This window comes from Apium graveolens, chromosome 11 (assembly GCF_009905375.1).
Source record: "Apium graveolens cultivar Ventura chromosome 11, ASM990537v1, whole genome shotgun sequence".
NCBI lineage: Eukaryota > Viridiplantae > Streptophyta > Magnoliopsida > Apiales > Apiaceae > Apium > Apium graveolens.
Window position 1 is genome coordinate 197,009,691 of NC_133657.1, and position 26,404 is coordinate 197,036,094.

Genomic DNA, 26,404 nt, shown 5'->3' on the forward strand with positions numbered 1-26,404 from the left:
TTGTTTGTCTATGTGCTCTCTTCGTTTTTCTAATTTTTTTAAATTAAAATTTAATATATATTTTTTATTTAGAAAAAAATTGAAAATTTATTTGTGAAGCTATTCATTTTATTTACCCAAATATTTGAGTAAAAATAAAAAAAAGTTATATTTTAAGACGGAGGGAGTATGATAGAAGAGTATCTTAGTGAGAAATGCTTCAGAAATACTCTAATTTAGTACAAGAATGGGAAAAGGAAGGAACTACCGAATTGCCGATCATAGAAAAACTCTACTGTGTTGTGTAGCGTTTACCAAGTCTGTAGCTTATGACAGCGTTGAATAAGAAGACATTTCAGTGCTTCGAGCCACTTGCACTCCTATTTAAGTGGCTCGAAATGTGCAAGTGTCTCCTATTTAACCAAGTTTCCTGTGCCCTCACTCGTTTTCTGTCTTGTAATTTAATTTATTTTCCCACTTGTAAACCTCATTGTGCTTCTTCGGTTTCTTTTGACTTTGTCAACTCTTTGCTATCTTCCAGTGATTACAAATACTCGATATTTGCCTTCCTATTTAAATTGTCTTCCCCATCTATTCAATTTTTATAATCTTCCTTTTCAATATACCAATGGCTTCTTCAACTAACTGGGACGTTTTCTTGAGCTTCCGCGGTGAGGACACTCGGTATAATTTCACTAGTCATTTGTACTCTGCCTTGGATCGCTGTGGTGTTCGAACGTTTATGGATGATCCTGAGCTACGGACTGGAGATGTGATCTCGGATGCATTGCTTGAAGCTATTCAAGAATCCAAAACTTACATTGTTATACTCTCGGAAAATTATGCTTCTTCAAGCTGGTGCCTCGACGAGCTGGAAGAGATCCTCCGTTGTAACAGAACAATGCATAGATTAATTATTCCTGTTTTTTACAAAATTGATCCAGCAATTGTAAGACACCAAACTGGGAAGTTTGAACAAGCTTTTGAAAAACATGAATCCCGTCTGGCGGGTGAAATGGAAAGAGTCAAGAATTGGCGTCTTATGTTGAGGGAAGTCGCTGACAAATCAGGAAAACATATATCTGAGAAAAGGTAATTTACTAATTCATATAATATATTTAAGCATGATGTGATGCGGTAGCTTAGTGGTATTTCTTATACCCTTAACGTTCCAAGAGGGAACGAGGAATAAATAAATAACTATGCAGGCGAGTGATTAAATACAAACAGTAAATTATAAATCAATAATCAATTGGTGATTATAAATAAATAAATGAATATATAAATATAAATATAAATATATATATATATATATAAACAATGACACTTCTTAGTAATTTAGTAATTATATATGTGTAATTTAGTGATAGTCTTTACATTGTTACTAATATACAAATTATTTTTATATTTAGCAATTTTCAGTAGTATTTTACAGAAATTTGTAATTTTTTATTTTAATTTAATTTATATTAAAGTAAACCCTATCTATATTATATAGAAAATGATGGTCCAATAATATTAAGACACTCGATTTAATTTTTTATCTTAATCTTCAACATCTTTTAATTTTATCTAAATTTTCACCTTCCACGATTATTTCTTTGCTACATCATCTCCAACCATCTCTTCCCTTCCCGCCACTTGCGAATCACCGTCATACCTAGAATCACTATATCAGAACAAAAATCACCACAACTATCATATCACGACCACACCACACACACCACATATGAATCACTATCATACCTAATATCACTATATTGAAACAAAAATCACCACAACTGCTACACCACCAACACACTGACCAATCAGTCCACACCTATAATCATAAATTTAAACCAATTTCACCACCAGAAGCAAAAATGGTTACAACCACCAATTCTTATCATTTCGGTCACCACTAACACACCGCACACCAACATTACTTATAGACCACCATTTATATATATAACTAACTACAAAGATTTAGAAAAAATTACGAATTTTAACAAAATCACCAAATTGCAAGTATTTTCCGAAAATCAGCTCAAATTCTGATTTTTAATTCAAAATAAGTCGTTGGCCCAAATGCAACAAATTTGGATAGTTTACCAACACATGGCATCGAAATATCATTATTTGTCAATGCAATCAGTAGTATTACTTGCCTTATAAACCAAACAAAGTCTCATTTTCGATAGTTTACAAGCACATGGAATCAAATTAGTATGATTTATTAGTGCATCTAGTAATATTACTCTAACTTATAAACTAAACAAAGTCCCAAATTTACCGAATAGGATTTGGGATGTTAAGATACACCGTTAAATGGATAAAAGTGAAGAATTTACGTATGCAAACTGAATCAATAAGAAACGACAAATATTGATTGATTATAAAATATATTTAGTGAAAAATAAATTAATTGATCTTTAACTATACATCATTCTTTAATGTGCTATCCCATTATCCCTATTTCTTTACCAAAAGAATTCGAACCCTATATTATTTATCATTTTCTAATGTCAACCCCATTATTTCCAAAAGGATAATGAAATTTTAGTTATCACATGTACTATAGTTAATTTTTTTTTATAATTGTTCTAATTATATTTTTTTATTCTTATTAAATTGTTAAAAAAATATATTAGTATTATAACAACTAAAAGCTCATTTGACGAATCTGAACCATTTATTCTGAACAGTTAATATTTCTGGACGAATACTATTTAAAACTATTAATTTATGAGAGTAATTTGTTATTTGATAATTCTGAAACATAACTTTCAAGTAAATAAATTTTTGAGAAATAACTTAAATATATAATATCTATTTTGTTTTGTCATTAAACTAAAAATATAATTGAACATGATATATATCAGATAACGGCATGGCAATTTATACAAAATCTATAAAACTATATACTCTAATGTGAGCAATATATAATAAAATAAAAAATTACATATTTAGATAATCATTCTATGATATCTAATTAGTTTGACAATATTAACTTTATATTTACTACTTAAAATAAAGTTAGATATAAAGTTAGAGTACTATGTAAGAAAAATATAAAACTACAATTTACTGTTATATAAACTAAAAAAGGTACGAAAACTAGATAATTACAAAAAGTAATGATAATTTACACTTACATGTAATAATATTATTACAAATAATTAGCAATTTAAACTAAAAAAGAAAAGAAAATAACAAAGAAGGTGACTTGCGTGAAGTTTTTGTATGATGGTCTCAGTGGAGCAGAGGACTGATTAAGGGATAAAAATTTGAGTGACTCGTCCAGAAGATTTAGGAATCGTCCATGACTATAGTAGTTAAATTTGATTCATTCACTTGTTATCAAAGAGACCTTTTACAACCATGTAAATTCACACATTATTATAAAAAGTGAAGTTTTCTACTTAAATATTCAAATTGATTATAATTTTACGGCCAAACTAAATGAAATTTAATTACTGTTAATAAAAAGTAAAGAAGTTATAATTTCTTGACTAAAATTAGTTAACTGACATGACAAAAAAATGTAAAATAATCTTTTTACAACGTTCAACTAGGGTAGTTAAACGGATAATTCGGATACGGATATGCCATCTGAAATTGTTGAATTCAGATACAGATAATATTCGCTTTATTTTGAATACGGATAATATCTATTTTTTCAAATACGAATACAGATATTTCGGGAAGATATCGGATTTTTTAAAGTTTTTTGACAGTCCTATCTTATTTGACAATTATTTTGAAACAATATGTTTCCTGTTCAGATGAAATAAAACTGTATAGCTTTCACAGTGAAGGCATTCTTTTTTTTTATTTATCTTCCGGTCTCATTCTATTATCTTTAAAAATATAATGATCAAATGATATTTTTATATATGCAAACAATATTTTTACAAGTATATAAAATTTGTGTAGATATTGAAAAAACTTCTATGGAGTCCTTATTTTTTGTAGAGTCTGGAGTTCGGAGTTCATCCATACACGCTCTGCAATAAAAATATTACGCAAAATATTGCAGAACATATTTTTTTGTAAATTATGTTATGAAATTTACGTACACTACAAGAAATTTGCAATCAGACAACACTTGACAAACAACGGTTAAAAAAAAACCGTCGTCCTAAAAAATCATACAACGGTGAATTGATTTTACAGAAAAAATAGTTGTGTGAGCTCCAGAACAAACAACGGATATTCATCTTTTTTTAACTGTTGTACAAGTTGTATCCTCTCATCGAGTCAGACAACAGTTTTTTAAATATAGTGTTGTTGTAGATCTTTAACATAACGATTATAAACCGTTGTTACTATGTTAACGTATAGGGATATAAGACAACGGTTTTGACATTACATTGTGTAATTGAGACAACGGTTTTTTAGAAAGGTTGTCCTCTAAACCATCAAACAACGGAATGAAACCATTGTCTGAGGAATTTCAATGGGTACCACGTATTGAGGTGGCAGCACGTGATAGGTGGTAAATCATTCACAAGGATTGCTGACGTGGCGAAATGAGAGCCCTTCATTGATATGAGATTTGATATTGGCCGTTAGATCGAAAAATAGCCGAATTCTTATACAACGGTTTTATGTTAAAACAAAAGTGTTGTCTTAGTTGGTCTTATACAAGCTTTTAGATATTACGTTGTGTAATTCACACAACAGTTTTTACAAGGGTTGTCTTAGAAAACTTCATACAACGGAACAAAACAGTTGTCTGAAATAGTTATTTTATAATTTCAATGGGCACCACCTGATGAGGTGGCACCCCATGATTGGTTGTAAACATTTTACTCGGATTGCTGAAGTGTCTGAATGATAGCCCTTGATTGAAATGAGATTAGATATTAGCTGTTAGATTGAAAAAAGCTGATATGCTCACACAACGGTTTTATAATAAAAAAAAGCGTTGTCTTATTTTATCTTTACACAATGGTGTTTCAAGGAAACCATTGTAAAAGTATTACTCTATAAATGAGATTTCCGGTTTACAAGATTAATTTCTAAAATGATTTTTTCGACGATCCAACCGTACGGATGTTAAGATATATCAATTTTAGTCATATGAAAAAATTATTAAAAAATATGAACTTCATCTTGCATGTCAGGATTGGAAAAATCCGGTAAAAGTACCCCTCCCGACAACGAGACTCGTTCCCGATTTACAAGATTAATTTTTAAAATGATTTTTTCGATGATCCCACCGTACAGATATTAAGATATATCAATTTTAGTCATATGAAAAAATTATTAAAAAATATGAACTTCATCTTGCATGTCAGGATTAGAAAAATCCGGTAAAAGTACCCGTCCCGACAACGAGACTCGTTCCCGATTTACAAGATTAATTTTTAAAATGATTTTTTCGACGATCCGACCGTACGGATGTTAAGATATATCAATTTTAGTCATATGAAAAAATTATTAAAAAATATGAACTTCATCTTGCATGTCAGGATTAGAAAAATCCGGTAAAAGTACATGTCCCGACAATGAGACTCGTTCCCGATTTACAAGATTAATTTTTAAAATGATTTTTTCGACGATCCAACCGTACAGATGTTAAGATATATCCATTTTAGTCATATGAAAAAATTATTAAAAAATATGAACTTCATCTTGCATGTCAGGATTAGAAAAATCCGGTAAAATTACCCATCCCGACAACGAGACTCGTTCCCAATTTACAAGATTAATTTTTAAAATGATTTTTTCGACGATCGAACCGTACGGATGTTAAGATATATCAATTTTAGTCATATGAAAAAATTATTAAAAAATATGAACTTCATCTTGCATGTCAGGATTAGAAAAATCCGGTAAAAGTACCCCTCCCGACAACGAGACTCGTTCCCGATTTACAAGATTGATTTTTAAAATGATTTTTTCGACGATCCAACCGTACGGATGTTAAGATATATCAATTTTAGTCATATGAAAAAATTATTAAAAAATATGAACTTCATCTTGCATGTCAGGATTAGAAAAATCCGGTAAAAGTACCCCTCCCAAGAACGAGACTCGTTCCCGATTTACAAGATTAATTTTTAAAATGATTTTTTCAACGATCCAACCGTACGGATGTTAAGATATATCAATTTTAGTCATATGAAAAAATTATTAAAAAATATGAACTTCATCTTGCATGTCAGGATTAGAAAAATCCGGGAAAAGTACCTCTCCCGACAACGAGACTCGTTCCCGATTTACAAGATTAATTTTTAAAATGTTTTTTTCGACGATCCAACCGTACGGATGTTAAGATATATCAATTTTAGTCATATGAAAAAATTATCAAAAAATTTGAAATTCATCTTGCATGTCAGGATTAGAAAAATCCGCTAAAAGTACCCCTCCTAACAACGAGACTCGTTCTCGATTTACAAGATTAATTTTTAAAATGATTTTTTCAATGATCCAACCGCACGGATGTTAATATATATCAATTTTAGTCATATGAAAAAATTATTAAAAAATTTAAAATTCATCTTGCACGTCAAGATTAGAAAAATTCCGTAAAAGTACTCCTCCGAACAACGAGACTCGCTCCCGATTTACTAGATTAATTTTTAAAATGATTTTTTCGACGATCCGACCGTACGGATGTTAAGATATATCAATTTTAGTCATATGAAAAAATTATTGAGATATTTTCCTATCAACATAGTAATTTTTTAAAATAATATTTTCGAAGATCCAATTGTATTGTGATATATCGATTGTAATCATATAAAAAAATTATTTAAAAAATTTTAAATTTATCTTGTATAATTTTATAATGAAAATCAAATAGAAGTGCAATTCCAAAAATTAAGACTCTTTCTTGATTAAATAATTAATTTCTTAAAAAATATTTTTAGGATCATCTTGCACAATGTTAATATATATTAACTTTAGTTATGTAGAAAAATAATTTAAAATTTTCAAATTTGTTTCAAATGATTTTATATATAAAATTATGTGAAATTATTTAAAATAAAAATTATTCTGTTAATATAGAGTAAAAAAATAAGTATTTAATTATAATATATAATTAAGAAAAATAATTTATGATTTTTTCATTTTTCACAAAATTTTTTATTTCCCCCCTTTAATTTTCATTTCCCTCTCCCTTCTAATTTTCATTTCCCCCCTTACCTCTACCCTTCCCCTTTGTTAGATCTGATCGGTTCTCTCTCTCCCTACTCTTCCATCTCTCTCCCACGACTCTTCTCTCTCCTCTATCCACCTTCTACCTGGTTTAGGTTTTTGAGTTTTCAAACCCTAACCATCTCACTCACCCAATCTTGTTTCTCTTTTACAAAATTGCCTCTGAATTCAGCTCAACTATTAAGATTCAGTTCAAGGTTAGGTTCTATATTTGTTGTGCTTAATTTACTCCATGGGTTTCGTCTTTTGAGGCCTTGGAGAAGAAAGAGACGGAGATTTTCCCTGTGTCCGAGATGGTACAAGTAATATTCTCAAGCACAATAAGATTCTGGTTCCAATTAGACGGAGATTATCCCCAAGCCCTTAATGCTGCTCTTAATCCCCAAGCCATGGCTTCTCTCCAACAAGCACAGGTCCTCTTTCCATCTCTCTCTCTCACTCTCTCCCTCTCCACCCTCTCTACTTTCTCCCTACCCCTCTCCACCCCTCACGTATGTTGTGACTGTAGCTGTTTACACGCCCCCTGTTTACATGCCCCCTGTTTACACGCCCCCAAATCCAAGCGGTTTTATTTAATTTATGTTTTCCTATAAATTCATAAACGGGGGCTATGACAGACGAAAGGTTGCCGCCTATTAGTCTACTGCTACCCCTGGGTTTTAACAAAACTTTTGAGGTGGATCAAAATCAATCAGCGGGGTTTTTAAGATGTTTGGAAGAGCCCCAAAGAAGAGTAACAACACCAAGTATTATGAAGTTTTGGGCATTTTCAAGAATGTCACACAAGATGAGTTGAAGAAGGCTTATCGCAAGGCTGCTATCAAGAATCATCCTGATAAAGGCGGCGATTCTGATAAGGTAATCTGTTTCGAGAGAGTTTGTGTAAGAGAGTGGGTATTGTGTGTGTGTGTGTGTGTGTGTGTTATATATAGAGAGAGGTTCATTTCAGAAAACATGTATGCTTCTTTTATGCGCAGTGTGGGTGTTTGTGCAATTATATGCTTGGTTGGAATGGAAGATTAATTAGCTTTTAGTGATAAATTAGAAGCATGATTATCTTTTGGAATTAAATTAACATGTATGTGCTACATGGTTGTTTTGTATGCTTACTATTACGATTTTCTCATTATTTCGAAAAGCATATCATGTTGTCATTCCCTTAGATTATAGTAACTCGGGTTTATTCATAATACGTTGCTTCTCTTTTTTCAATTTTAGGAGTTTTCTCTATTTTGGCATGTGTGTGTATGTGCGTAATTGGGTAATTAATATTAAATTACATGTCTGATATTTTGTTAAGAATAGTTGTTGGTATTGAAGTACCATGACTGTGTTTTACAAATGTTTTCTTTATGCTTATGGTTATGTTGTGAATATTAATAAGGTAATCAGTTAGTTTAATACAAGATACATTGTTGTTCTGTTGCAGTTTAAGGAGATTTCTCATGCCTATGAGGTTCTTAGTGATCCAGAGAAGCGTGAGATATATGATCAATATGGTGAAGATGCACTCAAGGAAGGAATGGGTGGTCCGGGTGAGATGCATGACCCGGTTGAAATGTTCCACTCTTTCTTTAATGGTGCAAGCCCATTTGGTTAGTTGGCATATATCATATAAAATGTTCATGTTCTGTTATTTCTGTTTTGTTTTCCGATTGTATAAGTGCTTTGTTGCTGTTACATTTTTCCGTTGAAGATTTAGTATTAATCGCCTTGTTGTTTATCAGGTCATGGTAACGGTAGGGTGCAGAGACAAAAGAGAGGAGAGGATGTTGTGCATCCCCTTAAGATCTCTCTGGAAGATATGTATAGTGGTACCTCAAAGAAGCTTTCACTTTCCCACAATGTGATTTGCAGCAAATGCAAAGGGTGAGTGTGTTAATTCTGTATTCTCTTGCTTTCATGTATTATTTTTATTTGTCTGCATCTGATATATGTGTATTTTCTATGCCAGTAAGGGATCAAAATCCGGGGCATCCATGAAGTGTTCAGGTTGCCATGGGTCTGGTAGGAAGGTATCCATGAGACAGCTTGGACCTTCTATGTATCAGCAAATGCAGCATCCTTGCGATGAATGCAAAGGATCAGGAGAGAAGATAAGGGACAAGGATCGTTGTTCCCAATGCAAGGGAGAGAAGGTAGTTCAAGAGAAAAAAGTTATGAATGTTATTGTGGATAAGGGTATGAAGAATGGACAGAAGATTACTTATGCTGGTGAAGCTGATGAAGCGGTATGGTGTTGGCTGTTTACACGCCCCCTGTTTACACGCCCCCTGATTAATTTAAAAATGTGATTTTGTTAATGTTATATATGTATCAGCTCTGGAGAAGAGACATCGAGTCCCCTCTGCCTAGAATCGGTTTAATAAGTGAGTATCGATCATACCAACATTGTCAGTATAAATGCATACATAAATATATATCTGTGATGATATATGTGGGTGTGAATATGCAGGGATGAAATTCAACGAATCAAAGCAGCAAATCCAGATATCAGCCACAGAGAAGCATTTAGTGCTGCGGCTAAATGTAAGTATCCCCTTGTTATAAATGAACATCAGGGTTCGGACTTCTTGATACAATGATTAGGCTAATATGAAAAAAGAAATCTCTCTTTTTTACCAATTTCACTTCATCAGTGGGCACATTTTCCACCCATCCATTTTGGTCTCATGACTGCTGATCAAACTACTGCCAAGAAGATCTTGAGTTTTAGGTTGTGTTGAACATTGCAACCTTTATATTATTATTTTTAGCTTGGAGAGCAATGTCGGTTTAGAATAGTGATAATATTTACTGTTTTCCCAATACTGCAACTTTCTGATGATGGTTGATTGAAATTTAAGTTTAAGAACAGTCTTAATTCTTTATGATTGAGATTCTGTTTCAGGAATTTGAGCCACCTGTACCTGTTCATCCTGAGGTAGACCCAAAAACAGTAGCTTAAGTTATTCTGGGGGGAGGTGCTGGAACTTGTCTGTTTCCACGGACTAGCAGAAGAGCTAAACCAGCTGTAAGTGATTATTTCATGTGTGTTTGTGAAATAGTTTTTCCTGTGGTTGCTTATTATACATTGAGTTTCTTTTAGGAAGTATGTATTATTTGAAATGCAGAAATTGTTTCACATGGAAGTAATTATGAAGATTATATGTAATGTTTGGTGAGGTAGCAGAGAGTTACAAAGATTTTGCAGCTAGCCTTCCTGAAGATGAGTGCCGGTTATGCGGTTTATGACTATGATTTTGTGACCTTAGAGAATTAGCACAAGAGCAGAATTTTATTCATTTCATGGTAAGTACAAAATACAAGGTCTTAATTTTGCTTTATTTGCATTCCATTTCATTAAGTTCATTTATTTCTCATGTGTATATGGTTGCAAAGGTGTCCTGATACTGTAAAAGGTACGGAGCAAAATGATTTACGCAAGCTCTGACAGATTCAAGAGGGAACTCGATGGCATCCAGTTTGAGTTGCAAGCCACTAATCCAATGGGACTTGATGTTTTCAATAGCTGAGCCAATTAAAATGTATAGAGAATCTTTAAGTTATACTTCTAATTCTTGTAGAGAATTTTTGTATTGTAAATTTAATTTCAATTGTGAAATAACAATTGGATTGTCATAATACAATTTAATTTTAAAATTGGTTTATTTCAAACAATGAAATTAAATTTATAAATAGTTGTGTGAAAGCCACTTAAGAAATGATGAAAACCGTTGTATGTCTCACTGCACATATTTTTTTTAAAAAACTGTTGTCTTTTAATATTTTTTGTAATGTTTTAAATCTTTTACTCCATTGTCTTTTAAAAAAACATTCATAAAAGAAGCTTATAAACGGTTGTTTATGACAATATTGTATAAGGTAACAATAATTGTTTTTCTACAAAACCATTGTTGTTAAGTTAGATAGACAATAGTTTAATAAAGAAACAGTTGTTTTAAAAAAGTTCCAACAATGGTAAATATAGAGTACCCGTTGTGCCTTCTTGACTGTAACCACTATTAAAAACGGTTGTCTAATTTCTCTTATTACAAGGGTTAAAACAACCGTTGTCTGGTATTCTATCACACGAGTGTTGGATAGACAACGGAAACTATACATGTCACACAACGGTGCAAAACTGTTGTATGATTGCAAATATGTTGTAGTGGTAGAACATGTATGTTCTGTAATGTGAATATGTATATTCCGTAAAATAAATGTAATTTGTACAATAATATGTTTTGCAATTTTCTTCGCATAAATTTCATGTGTTTTGTATTATTTTCATTAAATAGTGTTAATTATGCAAGATGATTCCCAACATAATATGTTCGGAAATAGTTTACATAATATTTTAATTACATAACGTACATGGATTCCAGCACAACTCCAGAAAAAATAAAGACTACATAGGATAATGAGTAATTTATATATATACACATACATATATAATGAAATGAGAATATTAAAAGAGAAGTGGAGATTTCTGTATTTGATATTAGCGATTTTTTGAAAAGCTAAAATTTTGAATTTGATAAATTTTACCGTTCTCATTTTAATAAGTTCTTATTTGAGCAAAAGCATGTGTATATATATACATGACTATAATATCATATTTATTTAATTTCGGATTCGAATATTCCGGATTCCGATAAGAATAATATCCTCTTTATTTCGGATATATATAATATCCATTTTTTTCTCGAATACGAATGCACATATTTCTGACAGATATAGAATTTCCCGAATTTTCTTGACAACCTTACTTTCACTTCCCTCCACTTACATTAAAATTTATTTACCTTCAAATATGTAGAAATTTACTTAACAACCTCATAAACTTATATAAGAATAAAAATATTTCATTTTGAATATAACTATCAAGTAAAATTGTTATTTTTCCAATTTTTACAACTTATGTTGCTATCTATAGTAATATTGTGTTAGTTTTACATATAAAAATTATTAAATAAAATTGTAGTTGTAAAGTACTGCACCCCATCGTAGCACCGGAAAACAAGCACTAGTTAGAATACAATTTTAAAATATTTAAGCGGATATAAAAAGTCATGTTACCTGGTTGTATTAGTTTATTAAATAAATACATAAGATTTTTTTCACAATAAAATGAATTAACTTGCAGGTCTGAAGCTGATATTATCAGTGAAATAGTTGAAGAGATTCTGCTGGATATAAATCCTAGGGCTTTAGATGTTGCCAAATATCCAGTTGGGTTAGATTCTCATGTTAAAGGCATAACATCCTTGTTGAGCAGTGATACAAAAGGTGTCACAAAGATTGGTATATATGGTATGGGTGGAGTGGGCAAAACAACTCTTGCGAAAGCTCTTTTTAATGAACTCCTGCTAAGAAACTTTAATGGCAGCAGCTTTCTCGCAAACGTTAGGGAGATTTCGGGGACAATAAAAGGCGTAGAGACTTTGCAAGAGCAACTCATCAATGATGTTCTTAAAAGTAAGAAAAAAGTTACGATTAACAATGTTGACCAAGGAACTAAGTTGATAGCAGCCAGAATTTGTCTAACAAAAGTTCTAATGGTTATTGATGATTTAGACGACAGTAAACAATTTGATTCACTGGTAGGGCCATTTGCTCCCGGGAGTGTAGTTATTTTGACTACAAGGGATGAAGAGATATTGGACAAAATTGAAGTAGAAACCAAATATCGATACAGGGTAAATGAGTTGGATGATGCTGAGGCACTGGAACTGTTTTGCCAACATGCATTTGGGAATACTAAACCAGAGAGCACTTTCATGATATTGTCAAAAGACATTCTACGTCATGCTGGCGGGCTTCCCTTGGCTCTCGAGGTTTTTGGCTCGTATTTGTACAAGAGATCTGAGGTAGGATGGAAATCTTACATTGGGAAACTGCAGCGAATTCCCAACAGCAGTATCCAGCAAAGACTTATAATTAGTCTGGATGCCTTAGAATCGGATGATCCTATGCTGAAAAAAATATTCCTAGATATTGCTTGTTTTTTCATCGGGAAGAAGAAAGAAAGTGTGCTTGAAATAATGGACACTTATTATCCTTACACAGATCATAATATTGATATTCTAAGGAAAAGGTGTTTATTATCGATCAATGACAGAGATGAGTTGAGAATGCATGATCTGCTTCAGGATATGGGAAGAGAAACTGCGCGTAACAATTCTCCTGATGAGCCTGGAAAGCACAGTAGATTGTGGGTAACAAAAGAAATTTACACTGTGCTAAAGAAACACGAGGTAATTCCAATATATGTATATTGAACTCCATGAATGGTTAGGGTATAAATGTATAATATTTATAACATACTATTGAATGTTTAAACTTTGGATCACATCAATAATGTGTTAATATTTAAATTTAATATGATATCATATCAAGTTAATAAACATGCGTAAAAGAAATATGGGGTATAAACTAGTATATATATGTGTGCATAAAATTTCTCATAAGATGAAATTATTTTTAGATCGAGCATAAGCTAACTGTCTCCTCTTTTTTCTCTTGACATATACATGTAGCAATGGTCATTAAACTTTCTTCTTAATATACATGTGTCAGGGAACCAAGTCAATAGAAGTTATCATCCCTCGCTATCTTGAGTCCAACAATCCAATACGGGAAGTATCATTCGATGTGGAAACGTTTAGAAGGATGAGCAAATTAAGATTTCTTCACCTGAAAGACATTAGCCTCACTGGAAACTTTGAAGAGACACTCGAAGATTTGACGTGGCTCTGTTGGGATAGGTGTCCTTTAGAGTGTTTACCTTTTGAATTTTACCCACAAGAACTTGTTACTCTGGAGTTGCCTCGTAGCCGAATGAGAACAATATGGGAGCTAAACATGGTATGCACAGTGAATATGTAATTTTCATACATGATAATTTTATCCAAATTATCATTACTAATTTTTCCCGGTCGCACTTATTGTTACAGGTTTCACATGTTTTTAAGAATTTAAAGACTTTAAAGATGTCACATTCTCCATATCTGACCACAACTTCAGACTTCACTGGATTGCCATGTCTTGAAACTTTAAATCTTGAAGACTGTGAAAGCTTGACGGAGGTCCATATGTCAATTGGAAGTTTGATGAGCCTTGTTACCTTATATTTGCCTGGTTGTAGGAATCTAAGAAGTCTTCCGGACACCATTTGCAACTTGAGAGCACTGAAAAGTCTAAATATTGATGATTGCGGTAGTCTGGAAGCATTGCCTATAGGACTGGGGAACATTGAATCCCTAACAGAGCTCAATGCAAGCGGAATAAATGTTTCAGAATTACCAGATTCGATCGGACGACTTAGTAAGCTTGTTAAGCTGATACTAAATTCTAACGACAAACTCAAAACTCTTCCTGACACAATGTGCAATTTGAGAGCTTTAGAGTTTTTAAGTATCGATAGATGCACTAGTCTGGGAGCATTGCCTATAGAATTGGGAAACATTGAATCCCTGACCCAGCTCAGTGCAATGAGTCTAAATGTTTGGAAATTACCAGATTCGATTGGACGCCTTAGTAAGCTTGTTAAGCTGATGTTATATCACAACGTGAATCTTAAAAGTCTTCCAGACACCATTTGTGACTTAAGATCATTGAAAGTTCTAGGTATTGGTGGTTGCAGTAGTCTGGAAGAATTGCCTATAGATTTGGGAAACATTGAATCCCTGACAGAACTCGATGCGTACAGAGTAAATGTTTCGAAATTACCGGATTCAGTCGGACGTCTTAGTAAGCTGGTTAGGCTGATATTAGAAAAGAGCGTCAAACTTGAAAGTCTTCCAGACACCGTGTGCCACATGAGGTCAATGGAAATTCTTGACATTGGTGGATGTGAGAAACTAGAGAAATTACCAGATCAGCTGTGGAAGCTTACAAGGTTAAGGGAGCTATATGCAAGTGGTGCCTCTCTGTTGAAAAATCTTCCTGATGTAGAATCAGCAGGCCATTTTGCATTATCATTGCAGAAGCTGAATTTATCTGAGACTTCTTTAATGGCTCTGCCATCCAGTATTAGTCAGTTCCCAAACCTAGAAGAAGTCACTCTTACAAATTGCGGTCATCTGTTATTCATTACCGAGCTTCCTCCTTCCCTGAAATGGTTAAGGGCATATGGTTGTACGTATATGGAAAGATTACCAAATCTATCCAATTTGGAACGGTTGGAAATGTTGGACCTCTCATATTGTAGTGCTTTAACAGAGATTCAAGGCTTGGAGGAACTCGCTTATCTAAGAAAGCTTCATTTGAGAGGTTGCAAATCATCTCTTCTGGCTTGCACTTTGACAAAACGTTTCTTTCAGGTATGGTTTGATCTCAAACTCCCAATAATTTAATAATATACACTAATTTGGTGCTTCAAACTAATTATTTTCTGGTTAACTTTTTTTCCTTGTTCTTATGTTTTTCAATAGATACACTCCGGATTTGGGCATCATATTAGTATCTGCATCGGATCAAACGAGTTTCCAGAATGGATTAATCAATCAAGTGAATACGGACCAACAATGTCTTTAGATTTGCAGCCGAATGTGTCACCCAACTACTTGGGGATGATTCTCTGCTTTCAACGCGCTGTGGGTTGTTACTGTTATATACTCGATTTTTCTGCCAAAACTTTGTCCACTAATTTTACATGGAGCGACACCTTCCATGATGTTTATTATGACTCATGTATTGTAGTAGTGCCAAGATCAATTTTTTCAGTAGGAGGCTGTGACAACAGGATTGAGGTGATATCAAATGGAGATGCAGCAATTTTTGGGATTCATCTGTTGTCCGAAACAGAGATTACAAGTACGAGACCACCACTAGCAACATAGAAGAAATAGGAAGCTACTTTAAACATTTCGATAAGTGTCTCTTTCTCTTTAGAAATGATATAAGATTGCGTTTGGAAACTTTGATTTCATTTCAATTTAGGAATTTCAAATGACAGGATTTGAGTTGTCATTTCAAATTTTCTTGTTTATACTAATATTTGAATGTTCTAGATTTCAAATGAAATCCAAATCCAAATTTCCAAACAGCTTATTTGATCAAATCCAGAATTTCAAATGAAATTCAGTTTTCCAAACGGACCATAAGTTCAAAGTTCTTTGTTTGATGGTCGCGAGTCATTTGTTTCCTACCAACAGAAGCAGAAATAGGTAAGCAAAAATTGTAAGCAGAAATAAGTAAGCAAAAATTGTACTTCTGGTTTTAATAGAGCATGTTCGCGTACAAATTCGAGCCGGATACAGTACTTAAATGTCTAATTTTCTTGTAATGATTGTATTTTTTTTGAAATCTCAAGTTTAGGAGTAGCGAATAAAATTTTGATCTTGGTACATCATATTTATAAGATTCCCTCCGAATTTTTGGCCTTGAATTTGAATGTTACGTGTTTATTTGAATGATAAGATTCCTTGCTGTGTAGAGCTGTTCCCGAACCGAGGCAAGTCGAGTTTTGATCGAACCGAGCCGAGCTTTAATTTTTTTTCTGAAGAGCCGAGCCGAGCCGAGCTTTCTTAACGAACAAAAACCTGTGTTCGAGCTCGAGCTCGTTAACGAACGAGCCGAACACGAGCTTTTGTCACTAAAATATATAGATCTTAACATCCGTACGGTTGGATCATTCATAAATATTTTTAAAAAAATTGAAACATTAATATGAGACTAAACACTAGTTCTAACAACTATTCAAACAATTGGTCGATTGTCAAAATAATAAACAAAATAAATTTATTTTTTTCTAAATTTTTTATCATGTCACTAAAATATATAGATATTAACATCCGTACGGTTGGATCATTCATAAATATTTTTTAAAAATTGAAACATTAATATGAGACTAAACACTAGTTACAAGTAAAGGTCAAAACATCTGTTGACTGTGAAAATAACAAATCAAATACATTTATTTTTTCTAAAATTTTTGTCATATTACTAAATAATATAGATATTAACATTCGTACGGCTGGATCATTCATAAATATTTTTTAAAAAATCGAAACATTAATATGAGAGAAGTACTAGTCAAACTACTAGTTTACCGTTAAAATAGCAAACCAGATATATTTATTTTTTCTAAATTTTTTATTATATCACTTAAATATATAGATCTTGACATCCGTACGGTTGAATCATTTATAAATAATTTCAAAAAATCGAAACACCGATCATGAAATAAATACTAGTTACAAGTAATAGTCAAATCACTTGTTAATTATTAAAATATCAAATTAAAAAATTAATTTTTAATATCTGAATTTTTTCAAATTACTAAAATATATATTTTGACATTGGTATAGTTCAATAATTTAAAAATATTTATAAAAAATCTGAATAAAATTCATAATAATTAAATATATAAAAAATAATTTTTTTTTTAATTTTTTTTCGAGCCGAACCGAGCCGAGCTCGAGCCGAATCGAGCCGAGCCGAGCTCGAGCCGAGCCGAGCTCGAGCCGAGCTCGAGCCGAACATGCCAAAAGCTCGGCTCGAGCTCGTTTTCTTAACGAACACATTTTTGTGTTCGAGCTCGAGTTCGAGCCCTTAACGATCCGAGCCCTTAACGAGCCGAGCTCGAGCTTGTTCGCGAACGGCTCGGTTCGCGAACAGCTCTATTGCTGTGTATGTATAATGCTAATTTACACACGACAAGTAATTTAACGCAAGTACAACCAATGGTAAAAATTGGTCACAATCATGACTCGGCTAAAAAGATATGAATGGATTTGGTTTATCCAGACCATCTGAGCTTATATTTAACAAATTTTTCCCTAAACTGCTTGAACAACGTCCCAACGGTTAGAGTGAAAAATATGTAGTACAAAAAAAAGAAGTGCGAAAACGTTAAAACACCTTAATTGGAGTCCATTCCGTGGGTGGCCAGTAGAGGTGGCAGACGGCCGGTTTGAGTTGGCCCGCCCGTGAACCGGCTCGCCTAAAACTCGCTTGAATCGGCTCGTTACGTGCCGGTTAATTATTCGGCACTAACCGGCTTTAGAGGCAAACCGAACACGAATCAGAAATACATAAACCGCGAACGGACCGGCACGGCACGCGAACCGGCCCGTGTGATTCGTAAACGAATGAAAACTGGATTAAGCGTTATTCGGCCCGTTATTCGGCACTAACCGGCCCGTTATTCGGCCCGTTCACCTGCAACCCCTCCAACGTTCACCTGCAAGGCTGCAACCTCCTCCAACGTTCACCTCTTTATTCTCTATAAATAATCTCGCACTCACCGTTTCTCTGTCTCACTCTTAATCAATCTCTCAATCTCTCTCACTCCTCGAATTATCTCTGTTCACCTGCTCTCTGCTCACAAATCACAAGACGACAGACTCACAAGTCACAGCCCAGGTCACTAGTAGTCAGTAAGTCACAACAACACAGTTTTTTCGAACAAATCCGGCAACACTGTAACAAATTCCGGCGAGTTCAATTTTTTCAGGCAAGTATTTCTGAACAATGGAAGAAGGAAGGGGTACTATTTCTTATCAGGGATCGAGTCAAGCAACTTGTATGCGGCCTCCTCGACCGGAAGTTGGTAAAATTCTGCCTCAGTTTTTTTGTTTTTATGTTCATATTCGTGTTCTTAAATTTTGTTTTTGTTAATATAAATTTTTATTTTTTTTATGTTTTTTGGTTTATTAAAATTTTGCATTTTTAATACGTAGGTAGATTTTTTTATGTTAATATAAATTTTTTGTATATATTCGAATGATGTATATATTCGAATGATGTATAATTTTTTTTTATATTTTTTGTATATATTCGAATGATGTATAATTTTTTTTATGTTTTTATGTTAATTTTGTATATATTCGAATGATGTATATTATTAATTTTGTATATGTTCGAATTTTGCAGGGCCCTCTTGTAGGTCTACGAGACATTCCTCACACGTTTGGAATTATTTTTCGAGACAGGCAGTACCGGAAGATCCCAACAAATTTAAATGCTTTTGTTTACTTTGTATTCAAATTGGCCGAAATCAATCCCCGTTTCTTCACTCTAAAGGTGTCGGCACAGTACACTTGATCGACACTTGAAAACGCATCACGGAATTTCGAAACAAAGTCACGAAAGTGGAGAACCACGCGGAGAATCACCGCAACAAACACAAATTGGTGGTTTTGTGACATCGTCTCCCGGTGGAGGTATGCCTTTCCACTATAGTCGAGATAAAATGATCGAATCTTTTGCTACTTATGTTACACTAGACGAGTTACCTTTTTCTCACGGTGAGAGTCCTAATTTAGAGCACATGATGAAAGAATCAATAAACCCGGCTTTTAAAAGAATTCCTAGGAACACGCTTAAACGTCACACATAAAAACAATATTATAGTCAACATGCGCAATTAATTGAATTTTTTCGTGATTATGATGGCATGGTTTCTTTAACTAGTGATTGTTGGAGTTCGAGTTGCGGTGAGCCATATATTTGTGTTACCGTGCATTGGATTGATTCTGATTATTTTTTACAAAAATGAATAATTGCCTTCGATGTTATGGACGAGCAACACACGGGTTATAATATAAAGACGAGAATTGTCGAAACTATTAACGAATTTAATTTGCAACACAAGGTGTTTACTATTTCTTTGGATAATGCTTCGGCAAATGATAAAGCTATTTACTATATTGCACAAGATATTCCTACTACTTTAGACGGTATTTTTTTGCATGTTAGATGTTGTGCACACATTGTCAATTTATCGGCTCAAAAGGGTATTCAACAAATAACCGAATTTTTAGCACCTATTAGAAAAATAATTAAGTATTTACGTATCGCACACACATTAAAGAGACAATATAAAAAATTGTGTAGGGAAAATGGATTAATACCCAAAAAATGGGGAATTGATTGTCCCACGAGATGGAGTTCGACTTATAAATTACTATGCGAGGCAATTAAATATAAGATAGTTATCACCGAGTTATATAATTCCGATCCAAGAAATCAAGTGGAGGATAGACTTATTACCGAAAATGATTGGGACTTGGCAAATAGGGTACGTGATTTGCTTGATTGTTATGCACGTGGTACTAAGATATTTTCTTACGTTTACGAGCCAAATGTACATCTTGTTATTATTGAGTGTGTTAATATTATTACTACTTTAAAAGCATATGAAGAAGATAATTGTTTTGGTGCAATTATTGTTGATATGAAAAAAAAGCGGATAGAATATTTTACCGAATTTCCTTTTATTTATGGTGTTGCATGTCTTATTGATCCCGGTGTTAGAAAAGAAGGTTTAGAAAATATGTTAGAACATTATTACTCGGTATTAGGAGTTTCATATAATCACGTGCTTTATGTTCAAAATTGTTTAGACTTGTTACACCGTCTTATAGATTTATACACTCCTAGAACTCAAAATATTATACCACCTAAGACTAGTCAGTCTAGTAGGTTTAATCCCACATTGCTTGGTATCCTAACTAAAAAACAAAAGTGTAGAATTTCCGAAAATGCATCTACACCTCAAACTTCATTTAGCATGCTTAGAGAGTTTTTTTCATATAACTATGAGTTCGATGAGGATTTTTCAATACTAACATGGTGGAAGAATCACGAGAACCAATTTCCGGTATTAGCTAAAATTGCAAGGGACATTTTAGTAGTTCCCGCCTCTACCATTGCTTCCGAGTCTGCTTTTAGTGCCGGTAGAAGAGTATTGGACGAGAAAAGATCAAGTCTTGCACAGGATGTGGTCAAGATATGTGTTTGCAAAAAGGATTAGGATCAAGCGGCAAAGAGACAACAAGGGATGAAAAAAGATGATTCGGACGACGAAGAGGATACTTGGATGACGATGGACACTTCATCAGAATCGGGTATGTCAGCGAACGATCCATAAGAAGAAGAAATTGAATAGTTGATAATATTTGTTTGCCTTGTATTTTTAAAATTTGTTATGTTTTGTATTTTATTTAAAATGCAAACACGGTTTGTTCCGTTTTTTTAGAGAGAAGTCCTCTCAAATCAATTGTAACATTTTTTTAATTAATAAATTTATAGAGGTACCGTCCTCTTTTCATTATAAACATGTTGTTAGTTTTATAAATTCGAAAAAAACACAATTTTGAAAAGAAAAATTGAAGATACAAAAAAAATGTTTTTAAAAATAAACTAGTCACTTATTTGATCAAATAAATATGTTGAAATGTTAAAATGTTAAAAATTGAAAAAGCCTAAGTCGGTTTATACAAAGTTAAAAAATTAAAAATTGAAATGTGATCACTGTCAAAAAAAATTCAATATAAAAAATGTAAAATAAAAATAGAAATCCAAAAAATGTAAAATAAAAACAAAAATGCAAAGTCGGTTTATACAAAGTTAAAAGCAAAACATAAGAAAAACAAAAAAAAAAGAAAACAAAAGGCACATCATCTGTGTACACACCAGACACCACCACATCCACAAACAAGTTCAAACCACAAACAGCACGCGGCGGTTATTCGCCTGATTCGCGAACCGCCAAACTCGCCGGACCGCTAAAATCGCCTGATTCGCGAGCCGTTCAAGAGTTAACTTTCCGTCAAATCGGCACGGCACGGCCCGGTTCGTGTAGCTTTACGGGCCGTTCACGAATTAACTGGCTGATGAACCGGACCGCCGAAAATTCGGCCCGGCACGGTCGGCCCGACCGTTTGGCCGGCTCTAGTGGCCAGTTGGGTATGAGAGCAAAGCAATATGTTTTTTTTTTGAACCAAAAAGATCATTCCATTAAACAAAATCAGAATTACAGAGAGAGAGCAACTCAGCAGGGGCAGTGATAGCCTATAATAATACAGGCCCAATAACAGAGGCTCAGGGCCCAATTACAGGAGTCCAGGAAGTAATCAGCCATAATCTTGAAGGGCACAGGACGCGTGGCAACATCACCACCGTCCAGGTACCCCGGATTAGAGCTGGCCAAATGTGCGGGTTTGAATCGCACATTCGGGACTGGTTCGTACGGAAACCCGTAATTATTCGGACCGAACCGGGCCGGTTCAAACCCGCACAATTTGTTAGATCAATCGAGCCGGTTACGAATATAATACTGAAGAACCGGGACCGGGACCGGCCCGCACAGCCCGCACAGGCTCGTCAAATACACCGGTGGTTTCTTCGACTCCGGTGAGATTCCGGCACAACTCCAACCGTCCAATCGGGACTAAAACGAGTCGTTTGAACTCGTTTATTTCGTCTAATCAACAACAACATGCCCCCAACCACCCGATTAAGCTAACCACGACTGTATTCATGCGATAACTCGCGAGTTCGAGCCATGTCGCCATGGAATCCGGCGATGTTCAAGCTTTTTCCGGCGAAATTCGATTTGCATAATAACAGAACCAAATTCAACGTGCTATATGGGTAATTAAAGTCCCGAACATATAGAATCAAACCCGCCCAGGCTCGCGGGCTCGCGAGCTCATTGACGACTCACGAGTCGAATCCGGTTCTCCTTTTCACGGTTCAAACCCGGCCCGAGCCCGATTCGTTACCTGATAGTGTCGGTTCAGTGTCTGGGATCAGTGAACCGAACCCGCCGGCGGCCCAGCCCGAACCGCCCGGACCGCCCAACTAGCCACCACTACCCCGGATCCAGAACGTTCCTACGGTCCGGATTTGCCCCCTAACCCCGGGGTCAAATGGGAATGAGACTCCGGGGTTGACTTGGTTAGTCCTGTGAGTTAACTCCAAGGTGGGACTCCTTGAAGTACTTTGAAACAAATGATAGCCTATAATAATACAGGCCCAATAACAGAGGCCCGGAAAGTACTCAGCCATAACCTTGAAGGGCCCAGGACGCGTGGCAACATCACCACCGTCCAAGTACCCCGGATCCAGAACGTTCCTACGGTCCGGATTTGGTAGTACCCTGACGCATCCCAGGCGTCCATATCCCCTATAGTCCAAAAAGCACACCTACGGTCCAGATTAAAAGGTACAAACCCCTAAACCCTAGTAGGGGGCCTATAAAAGGGAGGACAGAAGGAAGGTTACAGGTTACATACTCTCTCTCACACATATACTTACATACACCCACGTACATACCATAAATATACTCACATAATTCCTGTTTTTCCCCTCTTCTCCTTAAAACCCTTTCTCATTCTCACGCCGGAGGTGCCGCGGGGATGCCACCCCCCTCCGGTTCTGTTTTGTAGGTTCCCACCCTACTGCTACACCGCACGACGCCGCCATTTCCATCCAAAAGGCGTTTGAATCCGGGCCCGTCAAGGAGAAGGTACCCAGGGTGATTTGGGATTATCATTGGCGCTAGAAGGAGGGGCCGAACCTCCATCCAGTGGTGTTCATATCCGCAACTTTTACCCCACCCAGCAGCTGGGAATACCATCCCCCCAGTAAGAACGCCACTCCCAATCTCTTAGATCTATTTTTTACAAGTTATATTACTTTGAGTTTGTAGTACTATTGAATAACCATGACTACGAGAAAGAGCAAAGCGGCCATTTCTGCCTTTTTCTTTCCGCCTCCGCCCCAACCCAGGGATGGAGATATGGAAGATCTAGACGAAGGGCCCCCCATAACCCAGACTCCATCTCAAAATCTCCAACCAGGAGACCAGAGAATAATTATCGAAAAAGCTGCCCATAAGCACACCGGGACTCCCGCCAACCCCTGGGGAAGCATGACCCCGGAACAGATACAGGCGGCGATGGACCTGTGGAAGGAAAAACATGATGCCGAACCTGAGACCTGCCCAGGGGATCAGCGAGAACGGTCCGGTGAACGGTCCGGAGAATTCCGGGGATCCGTCTTTGACCGGATTGCAAAGAACTTAAAGAAACCACCAGAGGATGCCAGAGATGAAATAAAGAGAGCTGCCCTCCGTGAGAGAATCCGGAAAGAAGAAGAGGCCAAAGCCCAGGAAGCTATCGAAAAGAGAGTCCGGGAAGAAGAAGCAAAGGTAAAAAGAAAGGCACACCGGATTCATGTTTCTTCCGACTCGGAGCTAGAAAAGGAATCCAAGCAAGAACAAATGGCCCGGGCCCTTCAGGACCTTAAAAGAAAAGTAGAAGGCGACATGGAAGTAGGAGCGGCAGCCACCCCGTTCACCAAGAAGTTGAAATCTACTCCCAGAGAATCAGGGCTGAAGCACTTCAATTTTGACTCTTTTGATGGATTAGCTAACCCCGAGGAGCATCTGAACTATTTCGAGCAAATATCTAATATTTATGATTACAGTAACCTAACCAGATGTCGATTCTTCGCATCAACGTTGAAGGGGGGAGCTCAGAAATGGTTCAACCGCATTCCATCCTAGAGTGTGGACTCTTGGAAAGACTTCCGCGAGATATTTTTGAAAAGATTCAGGGCCAACCGGATGAACGAACTGCAAATGTGTCATTTGGAAACAATCCAGCAAAGAAGCAAGGAGTCCCTCCCGGAATTCATCAAAAGATTACAAGAAGCAGTTAACCAACTCTCCAACTTGGAAGAAAAAGAGGCAGTGAACATTTTTCGAAGGAACTTGCACCTGATATCCTGCGAAGGCTATGTTAAAGACTTGATTCATAGAGAGCCCCAGAGCCTAGCATCAGCATACGCGTTGGCGTCAAAGTTCATAAAGGACAATGATTTCCTCAAGTCAATGAAGATGAATAGGAGAATACATGATGATGATGAGTCTCCGGAGCGACGCTCGTCGTCCCAGAGAGACAAAAGATACAAGCTTGATAGGCAAGCCAACTACATTCAGCAGTCTCGGGGAACCCCACCCCGGGAGACGTACGCTGAATCAAGAAAGAATGAAAGGAAACCCAAGACCAAAAAAGAACCCAAGCCGGAACCGGAGTGGACACCCCTCAACAGGCCCCGGGCCGACATTTTGCGCGAAGTTAAGGGCAAGCCATTTTATTATCCGCCAAAATCCTTGCTGGCGCCTCCCGAGAACAGGGCCCGAGATAAGCATTGTGGCTATCATGAGGATCATGGCCATACCACTGAAAACTGTTTCTCCCTCAAGATGTTCATAAAAGACCAGATAAAGAAGGGAAGCATGAACCAGTATCTTCAAAGGGGGTCAAATGACAAAGACAGGGCCCCGGGAAGAGGCAAAAATGTGGTGAATGTTGTTTTCAGAGGCACAACTTCTCCACCTCGGAGCCCGGACCGGGAGAACGATGTGATGATGATCCAGACTCTGGATGATGAGCCAATCTGCTTCTCTTATTCTGATTATGAGGGGCTCGATCCGGACCACAACTTGGCATTGGTGGTGACCCTCGATGTCGCAAACAACGAGGTAAAAAGAATTTTAGTTGACAACGGTTCCTCTGCTAATATTGTATTCGAGCACACACTTAACAGGATGGAGCTCGGCCACCTCCGAATGGACCCCTGTCTTGAAGATCCCTTGTACGGATTTGGGAACACAATGATTCCAATCCGGGGCATCATTTATCTCCCCATCATCTTTGGAACCGCACCCCGGCAGATCTCTCATATGATGAAGTTCTATGTGATAAGCGCAACCTCCTCATACAACATGATCCTTGGAAGGCCCACTATCACCAAGCTCAGGGCAATCCCCTCAACTATTCACTTAAAACTCAAATTCCCCACCCCGGGAGGTGTTGGAGAATTGAAAGGAGACAGGGAGATGCTATGGTCAAGCCCTGGTCATGACAGAAACGGAACCAAAAAATAGAAGAAGATAATGTCCCTACCCAAGGGACAAAGCAGAAAGAAGCATCGAGACCACCTTAGTAAAAGAGTCCGCTTGGATGTGAATATGATTGAAGACTCCGAATACAGCGTAACCAACGCTGATGCCCGAATTTAGAAATTTGTAGAGAGCAAGGAGAAGACAAAGGTAGAACCTGCCCAACAGACAATCGAGGTGGATTTGGAACCCGGGAACCCCACCCGAAAACTCAAAATTGGAAAGGCATGGAAAGAGGCAAAAATGTGGTGAATGTTGTTTTCAGAGGCACAACTTCTCCACCTCGGAGCCCGGACCGGGAGAACGATGTGATGATGATCCAGACTCTGGATGATGAGCCAATCTGCTTCTCTTATTCTGATTATGAGGGGCTCGATCCGGACCACAACTTGGCATTGGTGGTGACCCTCGGTGTCGCAAACAACGAGGTAAAAAGAATTTTAGTTGACAACGGTTCCTCTGCTAATATTGTATTCGAGCACACACTTAACAGGATGGAGCTCGGCCACCTCCGAATGGACCCCTGTCTTGAAGATCCCTTGTACGGATTTGGGAACACGATGATTCCAATCCGGGGCATCATTTATCTCC

General features: G+C 36.0%; 3 protein-coding genes across 4 annotated transcripts; all 3 read left to right on the top strand.

The window, feature by feature from the left end:
• Positions 1-204: 204 nt before the first annotated feature.
• LOC141696849 (TMV resistance protein N-like) lies at positions 205-16,192 on the top strand. Its single transcript, XM_074500977.1, has 5 exons — positions 205-1,071; positions 12,257-13,367; positions 13,690-13,977; positions 14,067-15,434; positions 15,546-16,192. The coding sequence occupies exons 1-5, from the start codon at positions 608-610 to the stop codon at positions 15,951-15,953; spliced, it is 3,639 nt and encodes a 1,212-aa protein (XP_074357078.1). The 5' UTR covers positions 205-607; the 3' UTR covers positions 15,954-16,192.
• Positions 7,114-10,765, top strand: LOC141696853 (dnaJ protein homolog). Of its 2 annotated transcripts, XM_074500981.1 has the most exons (10): positions 7,114-7,541; positions 7,746-7,986; positions 8,558-8,723; positions 8,856-8,997; positions 9,083-9,359; positions 9,449-9,497; positions 9,584-9,657; positions 10,019-10,141; positions 10,242-10,419; positions 10,510-10,762. In XM_074500981.1, exons 2-8 carry the CDS (start codon positions 7,837-7,839, stop codon positions 10,073-10,075), a joined length of 915 nt encoding a protein of 304 aa, XP_074357082.1. In that variant the 5' UTR covers positions 7,114-7,541; positions 7,746-7,836; the 3' UTR covers positions 10,076-10,141; positions 10,242-10,419; positions 10,510-10,762. The 2 variants fall into 2 exon arrangements, with proteins under 2 accessions (XP_074357082.1, XP_074357084.1); XM_074500983.1 differs by having other exon boundaries at positions 7,114-7,986; positions 10,217-10,419; positions 10,510-10,765.
• An 8,295-nt stretch (positions 16,193-24,487) lies between the features above and the next one.
• Positions 24,488-25,798, top strand: LOC141696437 (uncharacterized). The gene has a single exon (XM_074500578.1). The coding sequence runs from the start codon at positions 24,488-24,490 to the stop codon at positions 25,796-25,798; it is 1,311 nt and encodes a 436-aa protein (XP_074356679.1).
• Positions 25,799-26,404: the final 606 nt, after the last annotated feature.